This window comes from Aythya marila (genome assembly GCF_965140915.1).
Source record: "Aythya marila genome assembly, chromosome: 10".
In the NCBI taxonomy this organism is placed as follows: domain Eukaryota; kingdom Metazoa; phylum Chordata; class Aves; order Anseriformes; family Anatidae; genus Aythya; species Aythya marila.
The window spans coordinates 11,587,930-11,601,057 of record NC_139051.1 but is presented as its reverse complement, the minus strand read 5'-3'; the positions used below and the strand labels follow the sequence as shown (position 1 = coordinate 11,601,057).

The 13,128-nt window shown below is 39.6% G+C and overlaps 1 protein-coding gene across 1 annotated transcript; it reads right to left on the bottom strand.

Moving 5' to 3' along the window:
• Positions 1–1,518: 1,518 nt before the first annotated feature.
• On the bottom strand, positions 1,519–11,194 carry SEC61A1 (SEC61 translocon subunit alpha 1). Its single transcript, XM_082768613.1, has 12 exons — positions 11,117–11,194; positions 9,370–9,437; positions 8,640–8,705; positions 8,458–8,536; positions 7,472–7,603; positions 6,586–6,695; positions 6,331–6,484; positions 5,733–5,893; positions 4,896–5,093; positions 4,306–4,497; positions 2,964–3,040; positions 1,519–2,128 (listed from the first exon to the last, which is right to left on the bottom strand). Exons 1-12 carry the CDS (start codon positions 11,121–11,123, stop codon positions 1,942–1,944), a joined length of 1,431 nt encoding a protein of 476 aa, XP_082624739.1. The 5' UTR covers positions 11,124–11,194; the 3' UTR covers positions 1,519–1,941.
• Positions 11,195–13,128: the final 1,934 nt, after the last annotated feature.

Genomic DNA, 13,128 nt, shown 5'->3' with positions numbered 1-13,128 from the left:
CAGTTCAAACAGCTGATATGACCAAAAATATAAGTACAGCTCCAGCCCAGCCAGAACTGCATACCCAGAAGTGGAGTCCTTTTTATTACAAATAAAAAAAAAAAATGACATTGGGCTTCCTGAAAAAAAAAAAAAGAACCACACCATACTCCCTCCCTCTCCCTTTAAAGCCACTTTTGAACTGTCCCTGACTTCACATCAAAATTGTGCTGTGGCATGCCAGTATTTTATAAAATACAGGAAAATTACAGAACATAGTGTGAATTAATAATGAACAGTTGGTAGTAAGCATTTCACAGATATTTTTATCTCAATACTTCTGTTCCTTTTCCAATTGTGATCCTTTCCCCAGGACTTAAACCTATCCATAGAAGTGAATCTCATCTGCATTTGCAGAATTCTCACGCATTTGGTATCTGAGCTCAGTGCATTAACAAGTGTTTCTAGGTGTCATCCATGCTCCTTGGGTACATAGCCGAGTAGTCCCATCACTCCGAGCAGAAAAAGTAATTCATGTGCTGTCAGTCAGCACAACATTCAACTATGCACAGAAGGCATGTTGATGCAGTGTTGAGAAACATTCCAACATTGCAACTTATTCTGGTTTCTGTGTTGTCCAATACTGATGGAGAATTATATTTACAAGACTCATACATGAATATTACCATTTGGTCCTAGCCACCTAATTAGTATTGACAAACTAAAAAAAAAAAAAAAAAAAAGGAAACTTAAGGATTATTCTGGTCCATTGAAGCCTTTTATAAAGTTCTCCATTTTGAAGGTATGATGTTGAACAAGGAGTCCCAATACCTTCTGAAAAAGTATTTTTTTTATGCACCATTCAAGTCCATGAGATTATAGGATGGAAAAGCCTCCATTGTGACTATAGAAAAAGGAGACAAGTACATACATTCTTTCACACTGTGTGATATGAGTAAGACTCCAAATTCACTAGATATGAGTAGTCAGATAATGTCCTGATTGCTACAAGACCATTTTTTTTTTCTTTTAAATCGATGAAAACTACCTTTTGCAAAGGGTACAAGCAGATATGCATCTAATCAGCCATAACATCCATTTCTTTCAGCTAGCATCAGAACGAGGACTACAGTTAATGGCAAGGAGAACTAATTAAAAGGTTTTTACAAAGCTGCCAGTATTACCAAGTTTCACAAGGTGCAACTCCTAGGCACAGACTCTGGCAGAATCCCGATTCACCTGAGTTTTCTGCTTATGGAAGAGGGGGGACAGGAAAGATGACATTCCTATCTCTTACCAAAACTTGACAACAATCTCAAGCCAATATTCAACATCTGTCAAGGTCTAGCTCAGTAATTACACGACAAGACATTTGGAATTACAGATAACGTTTAGTGAAAAGAAACAACTGCCTCCCAAATCTGCCATATTTGAACAAAAAAGACCCCACGAAACTGAACATTTTAAACACTGTTTGTGCTTACAACCATAATTATGGAACTCAAGCATTAGGGGGAGAGATTTCTCGCCACTACTGCAAAGGAGCTACAAAGACATGTTTAATGGGGGAGGAAAAAAAAAAAATCCTTTCCAAACATTCAACCCTCCCCACAATCATTTATTAAAACCTGCAAAGGCTTCAGGTATACTAATTTTCAAAGGGATGAAAAAATTCAAGAGTCATTGAACGAAATCCAATTCAGAAAGCTGATTCTCTTAATACATAATTAAAAAAAAACAATTTTCTTAAAAAAAATTTTTTTTGCACATTTTCCCCCAGCAATCTATAAAATGCAAACAGTATGCTAGAAAAGTTTGAACATAAGGGAATGCGCTCTGGAAACATTATTAAAATACGTGTTCCTATAGAATGACATTATCAAGTTTACATTACTTCTTTGCATCTGAATGGACACTTTTGAGAGTGTTTCTCCCCTTTCCTGGGTCCATGAGAAGCTAGGTTTAGAAAAGAAGAGCTCCCATACTGCCAACTTCACTCTGTTCCTTTACAAAAATTTCAAAGTACTGATAAATGATAGTGACAGCGAGCAAGATTCCAGTTCCAGACCCAATTGCCCCAAGGAAGTCTGCCAACACAGAGAGGGCGCCAATACAGAGACCACCAAATGCAGCAGCTGTAGGGATGTACCTGTAAAACAAGGTGGGAATAGAAAAGGTACCCTTAGAGCTTGCTCGGGATATTTCAAATGTAATAGTTGCCATATACTGCTAATCCTATGGGAGGTACCTAAATCAGAGGCTAGTTTTTCCCATAAAATAAACAACCCCACAGAGAAATGACTGCATAGATAATCTAAATCAGGTGCTTTAAAAACACAAATTATACAAGTGAAAAAAAATACAATGGCAGGATATTCTTTACTGTTCTAGGTCCACCAATCCAAGATAAGGCACATGCAATAGTGTACTAGGAAAATTCAACCTGACTGGAAGGGAGAAACATGCTAAGCTAAGACAAGGAAGTATTCCATTCTACCTAGTAATTAAGCGTAAATTTATGGCTACTAGATCTTCAAGTCATTTGCAGATGACTCAAACGTAAAGTTGCAATAACATTTCTGTAACATGAAGGGCACACAGGTCCCACCCTGTAATCAAAAAAGCTAGCGATCAACCACTGCCTACTTTTACAGTTACTGTATTTAAGTAGCTACTAATTTTAAAAATGATTACTCTGAAAGAAGTACCCTCAAGACGTTAACAATTACATTAAAAATACCATTCATCAGTTTGAAGCAGTAAAGTATAGACAAACCCTCACTATTCAGGCACATTTTCTAACTGCAAGGCTGCATGTTGTGCAAATCCAGCTATTAATGAAGCTGTATTCTGTGTCTCATGCATGCAACAAAGCTTGAAGAATAGCCATGCTCTGGGGTCCAGAAAACAGAACTCAAAGCAAAATTTTCAGTGTGCTTTCCTGTAACACTTTGCATAAATAACCAATGAAATGCATAGCTTACCTGTTTAGTTCATGTACCATTGAAGTTTCTCTGTGGCCTCGCATTACCATTTGTTGTTCTTTCAATTGTTTGGCAACCTGTATTGAATCAAGAAACAGAACGAGTTACTTTAGTGCCATTTGCCAGAGCCACAGAATCTAACATTATGAGAAACCAGAAGCAAGACATTTCAAGTAAATGGTGGTTTTGTTATTTTACTGTATATTGTTGGTCTGATTAAAAAATATCCAGTACTTTAACTTTGGATAGACTGCAGTCACAGGCACTTCTCCATGATGTCAATTATGCAAAGCTTTTTGGATAATTCTAGTCCTATTGAAAAAAGGAAAATGCAGAAACTGATAGGCTATCCTACATGTAATTCAGTTCCTGTTTTGCTACCTACCATCTCCTAGTTAGGATTTAGTGGACATTAGTAAAAACATTCCATGAAGTGTCCATTCTTACAGTTCAGTTTCCCACAATCAGTTGAGTTAACTATTTATTTGTGGGACCATATTAGAAATGAAGTGACTGACAAAGAATGCCTTCTTGGCACATCAATCTTTAACTGTGTTTCTGCAATTGTAGGTAATGATTTATCAATTTTTATTTTTGATGTTGTTTATAACTTTTCTCCAGTACCCAGAAACTATACTGAAGTGTTACAAGTTGTATGTTGGTTTAAGCTGAAAGAAAATCTAGCTATACTTACCCATGACTGCCTCCCTACACGTCTGATAACAAGCAGCTGGATGCAAGGCTGAGCGAGTATTCATATTGCTAACAGTAGCTATACAACAACTATCACATATTTCTTAAAGAATAGATTAAACCATTCCATCTGGCTGTCAAACTTGATCTCCTACCCCAAACCACAATACAAGCGTACCATGATGACAACTATTTCCCACCTTGTTTTCCAATTTGACTGATATAGTTGCTGAGTATTGAATATCTTGTAGCAAATGGAAATTTATAAAGCTAGTCACAGGTACATTAGTACCCTGCACTACATTGTCTTATCAGGTCCCTCTAGTTAAAAAGAGCAACTTCCAGTTAACCTTCCCCAAAACAAATGGAGAACTTTTTATGCCTGTTCCTGTCTGGCATACCTGTTGTTGCTTTTGAAAAAAAAAAAAGCAATCTACCATGCATTCTACCTCCATCGTCCCCACTTAAAAAAAAAAAAAAAAAAAGCCCTTTCTGATCCAGAATCAAATTCACTATATATATAAATGATAAATATTACTAAGGTGATTACTGGCCTAACAGCTCTTTCAGGAGAAAGTCAGCACTTATTTTACAACAGCCCCTCTGTTTGCATCATGTAGGCTTACATCATTTGTCATTTTAAACTTACATCTTTGGCAGAGGAGCCAGAGACTTCGATCCATGTTTTAGAGAAGAAAGCACAGGAGCCCAACATAAATACAATATAAACAACTGCATGGACGGGGTCTTCTAACACTGAAGAAAAGGACTCTGGAGGTGACAAATAATAACAAAGTCCACCAACAGGATAAGCACGAGCAGGGCCACCAGATGACGTGTCCTAGAAGAAGGAAGCAAGCAGTCAACAATTTTCTCACTATTTCTTAGCAATTAAGCTAAGACTGGAGTTATGTATCACCTTCACGTCACTGTATATCACTGTCTTTACAGCAGCACACAAAGATAAAACTTTACTACCATAAGCAGTTTCTAATGTGGAAACAAAACAATAAGGAACAGTAAAAATACCCACCCTAGTTAAATGGAGACTTAACATCTACACTCATCACAGCAAGTCTCATATTCCACCAATTTAAACAAATTACTAATCTAGGAGCTTCAGTGTACCTGACACCTGTAGAAACGTGCTTTTATCTTTACAGAGACCATCCCTTCAATTACGCATGTTAACGGCACTCTTACAGAGCTGTATGCAAGATTAAAAGGAATAATACTCACAGACCAAGTGCCCAGCAGGCTAACCAGTAAGTTGCCACTGAAGCGTGCAGAAAGCATCTGGGAGATGACGTACAAGTTTGACACCAGAGCAGACTGAAGAATAATGGGAATGTTGGAAGTATAGAACAACTTGATAGGGTAGGTGTTGTACTGGCCACGGTAGCGAGCAGATTTGATAGGAAGATCCACTCTGAAGCCCTGAAAAGTTTCCAAAGGAAAGTCCCACATTATACCTTGATGACATGAACCTATTCTGCAGGTGATGAATTGCATGTGCAAAGCTTTGACAGCAACAGAAAACAACATGCAATCAATTTTTGCAAGTACACATAGTCTATCCACAGGGCTATCTGTGAAAACACTTTTGCAAGGGGCCCGAAAGCCTGCAAGGTTGTCTAAATTCACACAAGATATGAAAGACTGATGTCAGAAGAGTTCTAAAGTTGCAAGAAGATGGAACATAGTGTCCAGGAAAAGAAACATAAAACTACTCAAAACTTTTGATGTTCTCCAGTAGCTCCCTGCAACAAACAAGTAACTGATACACAGACTTAAAGACTTCAAAGCATTTTCCAGCAAAAAAGCAACAGCAATTTTGTTAGGCTACATTACACACACACACATTTACCACCAGCCCCAGCAGCTCTCACATTTTTCAAATGACTACAGTAATCATGGAAACTGATTAAAATAAGGTACTATTAAATGAACATGTAGATGTTGCAGACATAAAAATGAATCTTCTGAAAAGTGAAAATATAACTTCTTGTAAGAAGCAGCAGGTTACAGATCTTTTCCCATACAAACAGTTCTACAGTCCTCTTTATTCCAACTGACCTGGAAGTAAATTACGATAGCAAACACAAAGATGGTGGCAATCAGATTCATGAGGTTGGGGAGATTCTGACGGTAAAAGGCCTCACGGAGAGCTCTGACTTTGTCTGTACGAGTAGCCAGAAGATGGAACAGAGCAATGATAGCACCCTCAAATTCCATGCCTTAGAAAGAAAAAGAAAAATCAAGTTACACGTGTTTGGTTTATCTCCAGACTTGAGCGCTTTGTCCCAGTAGACATCCTTCCAAAATACAAGATTGATACTGGAATTTCCCCAAGCTTTTTCACCTTGAGGACACAGTTTTGTAACTGTCATTCTTCACATCAGTTGTATTCTTTCCAAGAATTTTTGGAAATCCCCCTGTAGCAGCCTAGAAACTAATTGCTATCCAAGGACCAAATGGGATAATTTTACAGCTCTCTAAAAAAACTGACGTTTACAAAGTTGTTTCAAAAAAAGTTTTTTTTTCCACTGTACTACTCTATATAATGTATAGAGTTGGAATTTTAAAAGACTAGAGGGGAAAGTAACTTGGTTTATTATGTTTCATATAATAATTAAACTCTAATGTAAATAAAGAAAAGACTATGCCATATTACCTCGTCCTGTGTTCACGGTGGTGGGGCTGAATGCCTTCCACACAATAGTCTCACAGATATTGGTAGCAATGAAGAGGGAGATGCCAGAACCAAGACCATATCCTTTCTGTAGGAGCTCATCCAAGAGCAGAACTATCAATCCAGCAACAAAAAGCTACAGCACAAAAACAAAATGACAAAGCAGCATTATTCACATTCCCATTTTATTTGTTTGTTAAGAAACTAAGAACAAGAGGAAATAGGACTAGAAATTACCTGAATTGTGATAAGCAAGCAGATACCAGCACCCATCTCAGACGGGTCTCCGTACATTCCAGTCATTACATAGACAATAGACTGACCGATGGTAATGATCATTCCAAACACTGCAGAACACAAAAAAGAAAGTATGCATTTGTCCTGGAGATTTTATATTTCTCTAATTGCCCAGGGATATAAATCAATTCTTAGTAGTGGAAGTTGGGAAGGAATACATAAGTCACGGGACATTTGATTTCAAGGGCAAATTAAGTTTCTTGTCTGAAATCTATATATCTGAAAATGCAAATACACAAAGACTTCAAAAGCAAATACATTTAGAAGCAAATATTTTAAGTTGCTAGAAGTGGCTTTAGATATTGAAAACTCTGAGAACGTTAAGACATTACCATAGCTATTTGTGATTCTTTTTTCCAGTAAAGAGCTCAGTAAGAGGTGTGGTGCCACACAAAATAGCTAGAGAATATTCATGTTTATCTAAAAGCTGTTTCTCTCTTATTGCTAAAGAAGAACCATGCTTGAAACCGCAAAGTAACAGCTACAACTACCATCTTAACCTAAAAAAAATTACTATCTATTAATGTTGACCAACATGATTCAAAGTTTGGGTCCCCACAGTCTATATATTGCTTATGAGATTACAGTACCAGTTGCACATATAAGCTTCAAATAGGTTTGTAAAGGAAACATAAAAGCTAATGAGCCAAACAGCTGCCCATAAACGACTGCTGAAATAAATAAGTTAGTAGCACAATGTGAACATGCAGCATGACAGAAGCCCAAACATCTAACTCCAGGCTCACCACAGGTTAAGTTTGCAGTTTCTGTTGTTAGGGTTAGATACTCTAAAACATTTTGCCTTGGCCTACTAGCTGTTACTTACATTTCTGTGCTCCGTTGAAGAGAGCTCTGTCTTTTGGAGTGTCACCAACTTCAATTATCTTGGCACCTGCCAAGAGCTGCATGATGAGCCCAGAAGTGACAATAGGTGAAATCCCCAGCTCCATCAACGTACCTGCCAGACACAAGCAGCACAATGAACTTCAGAGATGCCTGGAGATGGTGCACCCCAATATTTACTTGTAAAGTTTGACTTTCCACCCCCTTCATCGTGATGAAGACGATATAGAATTCCAAATCTCCATAAATGTAAGAGGTTTCAGTGATAACAGAACCAGGTTAAATGTCAGATTGGTAAGTAATGCAGTCCTTCTCAGTACCTTAAGAACTATATTCACTGAAAAAGACTTCTGCTGTCAGGAACAGCTTTCCTGTACATAAGAGAAGGTAGGAATTTGCTTTCTGTCTTTGACGATCAGTCACTTATTTATTTAGAACTTTAAACACAGAAGAATTTTTTTTCAGGAGTGCTCGTAGTTACATACTTATACACACGTTTCATTATAACACTTAATTAACACCCACATTAAAAGGCCCCTATGATAAATTGAAGTGATAAGAATTTTAATATTTTGTGAGGCAGACCCAAGGACGTCACCCAGAAAACCACAACACAAGAAAACACAGCTTGAAATATGATTCAAAAAGCTTGGAAGATACATGGAAGACATTACCAGCAGCAATGCAGGTAATTAGGAACTGTCTCTCTACTAACCCCTTCTCCCCACAAAATGGTCCTTAGTTTTTGCACTTAATAGATTGCATATAGCCAGCCATAAATCCATTTCGTGGAAAGGCACGACTTTGTGCAATGCCACAGTTGTTTATAATCTCATACAATAATACACAGAACAACTTCTTCCTTTGTTCTATTTTTCATCATCATTAGAAAAGACCTCAAATTAAGAACAAGTCGAAAAACATTTTGGTTCACATTACAAAAATGCCCTCCAGAAAGACTGACCATACCTCTATTCGAAGCCAAAATCACTCTCATCCAGTAGAAGGGATCTGCTGAGTCTGATGACATGATGCCAAATAAAGGAATCTGAATAACCAGACAACAGAAGAAAACAGGATTAAATCGAGAGCCCTCATAACACCCATTAAACATTTCAGCTCTTTTTAAAAAACACAGGAAAGAGGCATACCTGACAGCATACTAAGAAGATGAAGAGCGTGATAGCTGTCCATAGCACCTTTTCCTTAAACTGAATCTAAAGAAAAAAAAAAAATATATAACTGTTGATATGACAACATCTAGTCAATCAGTAAACTTTCATACCAATATATTAAAGTATTTCATACCATTATACTAAATATTAAAGATTTTCTTGTGAATGGACAAAGTACAGGGCCTTCTGAATAAAATAACTAATGGTTCATCCCTTTTACACTACAGAAACCCAAAACTTTACCGAAGTTTTAATCCAAATAAACACGCTTATACAAATTAAAGGTAATTCTAGTACTTTGAGAGACACAAGTCCTACATTCTCACAAGAAAGAGCTTCTAGAGAGGGGCTGGGGTGGGAAACGCGTCTATATATAGAAATTTGTCTTAACAAATAATCTTAGATTAGAACTCAAGGAGTAAAGATTTTCAGGTTGCTATTTTAAGTGACTCAAGTTTGTGTTCCAACACACGCTGCTTTCAACATCTCACTGCTACGGCAAAAGCAAATCTGCACAAAAGCATCCATGGTACAGGATGACTAGCACAAGCACTCCACTAAGAATAACTTTACCTACAATTGCCATTCTTCCCATAGGTAAAAAAAAAAAAAAAAAAAAAAAAAAAAAAAAAAAAAAAGCAAACTAAGCTGTAAGCATTTCATATTACACAATCATAAACCTGTAAATAAAATGTTACCAACTTACCTTCCGTTCTGGCTTTTGGATTTCAGGGAGGATAACACAGAAGGGCTTGATTACTTCCAGAAATTTTACTGTAAAGAAATTAGTTAAAAGGCAAAATAAATACACAGATAAAAGAACATTGGGAGAAGCTCAAATAAAATTGAATTTGGATTCTTTGTGTTAAAACTCGCAGTTACAAACAAAGCTTTTTTTTGTTTGTTTTTAAACGATCTCTTACTTTATTTTCTACATGTTTACTTCACTAACTGCACCTCCGTATAAGTACAATATGGGTTGGAAATAGGGAAAAAAAAAAGTTTTGTCCTTTTGTTGAGTAGGCTGAAAAAAGGAGAAAACTTTTTTTTTGCACGAGTTTATCAATACCCTTGAACTTTCATTTCATACTAGGTTCTCAACTACCCTGGTATTTGAGAAATACAAAACCGGAGACAGCTTCAATTCAGGGGTTACTTTTGGGACATACAGCTGAAGAATTCCCACACACTGTCCACATGCAACAGTTCAAGTTACTTTCAAGAAGTTCACATGCACTGACCTCCTCCTAGTTAAAAGGACACATTCCTACAACAGAAGAGTCAAACCTATCTGTCTCAGTCTTAGAAAAAAAAAAAAAAAAAACAAACCACAAAAGAACAGTATCTGCAATGTCAGAAGTTCACCTACGAGCAATCAGATCTGATTCGGAACAGTTAATGCTAAACTTCTCAAGGCAAACCTAAGACTGCACATACATTTTGGACTGAATTAAAACGCTTAAGACAACGCAGAGGAACTGAAACTACCAATAACCTTCTAATTATTTGTGGAAGGCGGCAAGTTTAGCATTTCTTAATTTCAAACTATTACTGGCCTGAAGAAGGTACACCAGATTGTGGTTTTAAATCTTAACAATGCTGTGAGCCTCTCCTACACCTCAGATAAATAAAGATTGCTTAAGATGCTTTTCAAGAGGCTAGCATGTTCCTCCTCATGCTAACAAGCCTAGGAAGACTTTCATAGAATGGCCTGGGTCAGAAGGGGCCTCAAAGATCACCCAGTTCCAACCCCCTGCCATAGGCAAGGACACCTGCCACTAGATCAGGCTGCCCAGGGCCTCATCCAGCCTGGCCTTGAACACCTCCAAGGATGGGGCATCCACAACCTCCTGGGCAACCTGTTCCAGTGCCTCACTCCTCTCTGAGTGAGGAATGTCCTCCTACCTCTGATCTAAGTCTCCTCTCTTTTAGTTTAAAACCATTCCCATTGTCATGTCAGTACCCGATTAATAAGAGTCGCTGTCTTTTCTGAGTCCCCTTCAAGTACTGAAAGGTCACAACGAAGTCCCCCTGGAGCCTTCCCTTCTATAGCTGCACAGCCCCAGCTCTCCCAGCCTTTCTTTATAGGAGAGGCGCAGAGGTCAATTCACTGGGCTTCCTCCCGACTGCCTACTGACAACAGCACCGCTCCCTGGCCTCACCACTAGGACCAGCCCCCACCTGACAGCCCATCCCTGCCTCTCTGTGCCGGCCAGAGCCCGGGCTGGGCAGCACAGGGCACTCCAAAGGACGAAGAAAACGGGAATTCCCCTGAGGAGAAACCCACCAAGCCAGGGGGCACCCCCACAGCGGGGCAGCGAGGCCTGGCCGCGGGCCCAGCGGCCTGGGGGCTGGCGGGGGCAGCGCTGCGCCCCCTCAGCCCGCACCCCCGAGCCCCCCAGTCCCTCATCCCTTCACCCCTCTGCCCCCGAGCCCCCACCCCCGGCACTCACTGCCCATGGCGGCCCCGGTCAGGAGCGAGGAGCGCGGTGGCGGCGGCCCGGCAGGGACACGTCAGGACTGAGCCCGGCCGCCCCCTGCCCCTTCCGCTTCCTGCCACGCGCCGCGTCCCACGGCGCCGCCGCACACCCTGCGGCGAGGAGACTACAAGTCCCAGCATGCACCGCTCAGGGGGTACAGCCCGCCCGCCAGCCAACGCGGGTGCTCATTGGGGCCTTTCCAGTCAATGCAACCAATCGGGTGGTGGAGGCGGGGCGCGCGGATCGGTGGGAGTTGTAGTCTCTCGGCTGCCGGCCGCCATCTTAATGAGGTGTGAGAGTGGCGCGTAGGAGGCGAGGCGTCGGGGTCGCAAGTTGTGTTGAAGACCGCATGTTTCAGCAGCCAGGGATCCTGGCTTTGGTTTAAGAGATTCCAAGAGATAAATAAATACATGAATAAACTCTTTTCATCCGTTTTGTGCTTTTACATCTACAGAAAATAATTTTTTTAGACCTTTCCCTGCATTAAGAAACTCCCCACACACCCCCGCACAAAATGGCAGCCAGCGGTGTCACACAGTGCTGTGCGCCTAAGGCTGGATCTAACACAACCTCTAATAAAATATAAATGCACTGGTAAAAATGTGCAACATTATGTCATGTGTCCACGAAGCCCTGGCACATCAGTGCACTTCTATGCCACACAGGAGTGTCAACAAGTGAAAAGCGGTCACATTGACTTGCTGCTGAAGATGTTTCTGGTAGTAACATACTGTCTGGTCTAATTTGCATTTATAGAGGAACTTATCCCTTGTCTGAAAACTAAGGGTAAACAGAAGTTTGAGGAAAGAGGAAAACCAATAGACGTACCGATACAAAGCAATTAGTGTATAGAGTGTGAAACCCGTAGTGGCTTCCACAAATCTCGTTATTTTCCAGGCATTTAGGTATGGTTTGTTTGATTAGTCAATCCCCTCTTTCCTGAGATTAAGTTTAAAATAACTAGGCCTAATTCCCATTTCCACACCCATTTCCTGCCTTTTTTTTTTTCTTTTTTTTTTTTTTTTTCTCCCCAGCATTATCTTCACCCCATATCAAGGCTTCTGAGCTGTGCATCTCTAGTAAGAGTTATCAAAGACATCTACCAATGGCACTGAGAATGTTTTAGTCAGTTCTTGTCTGATGGAGCTTATTTTAAAATATCCAGTTCATCTAAGCTGGTTTTAACCCACTCATTTCCAATTAATGAGAAAGCAACTGGTTTTGCTGTTAATGGTTGGACTCAATCATCTTAGAGGTCTTTTCCAACCTAAATGATTGTATGATTCTATGTGGAGTTGTTTTAGTGAGATCTTCTTGGCTTACTACAGGGGCACTGACTTGATTCGCCAACGTCTGGAGGAAGAGAGGGAAGAATTAACAGTAATTTTGTGGAAGTCTGAGCAAGGAATCAGTGAGAGGGGTCCAGTGGATTGATGGTAGAAGCAAGCAGTGAAATGCCAGAATTTTGCCAAATTTACGAAAATAAGGGAAACTGTTGTGAGAGATGCTGATAGCATCGCTGTGCCAGATCACTGTTAAATTAGAAAGGATAACATGGCTTTGTCCTTATCTAAATAGCTCATCTGCTTTTAGCCATTTAGAAGTCAGATGTCTAGGTAGTTGTCTAGACTCTATGCTCAACGGAGATGCTGATGAGCACTTTTGGAGAAATGTTGACTCCACTTATCTTACGCATCTGTGTAAGATGTCTTCTCAAAGGTGTTATCGCCAAATCAAGCTTAGGCATTTTTGAAAGAATCTGAGGGGAAGCTTGTCAATCTACTGCTTCTATTGTAATTGCTCTTTTGACAAATAGATAATGTCAGACTCTAGGGTCTCTATTTCCCCTCCACACTGTTAATTCTGTACTTAAAAATGGGCTTCTCAGGATACAAAGTCACACCTGTTTTTTATGCCTTTTTTTTTTTTTTAATCTGTAACATAAAAATAGATTTTTTTAAAAAGACGTGATTATTTGCATGGGC

Excerpts from the sequence above, each read along its gene's own strand:
- SEC61A1 (XM_082768613.1), bottom strand. Across the intron at positions 8,537-8,639 it reads TCTTCTTAGTATGCTGTCAG|ATTCCTTTATTTGGCATCAT; the intron begins GTATGCCTCTTT and ends CTGGTTATTCAG. Across the intron at positions 6,696-7,471 it reads CTTCAACGGAGCACAGAAAT|TGTTTGGAATGATCATTACC; the intron begins GTAAGTAACAGC and ends TGTGTTCTGCAG.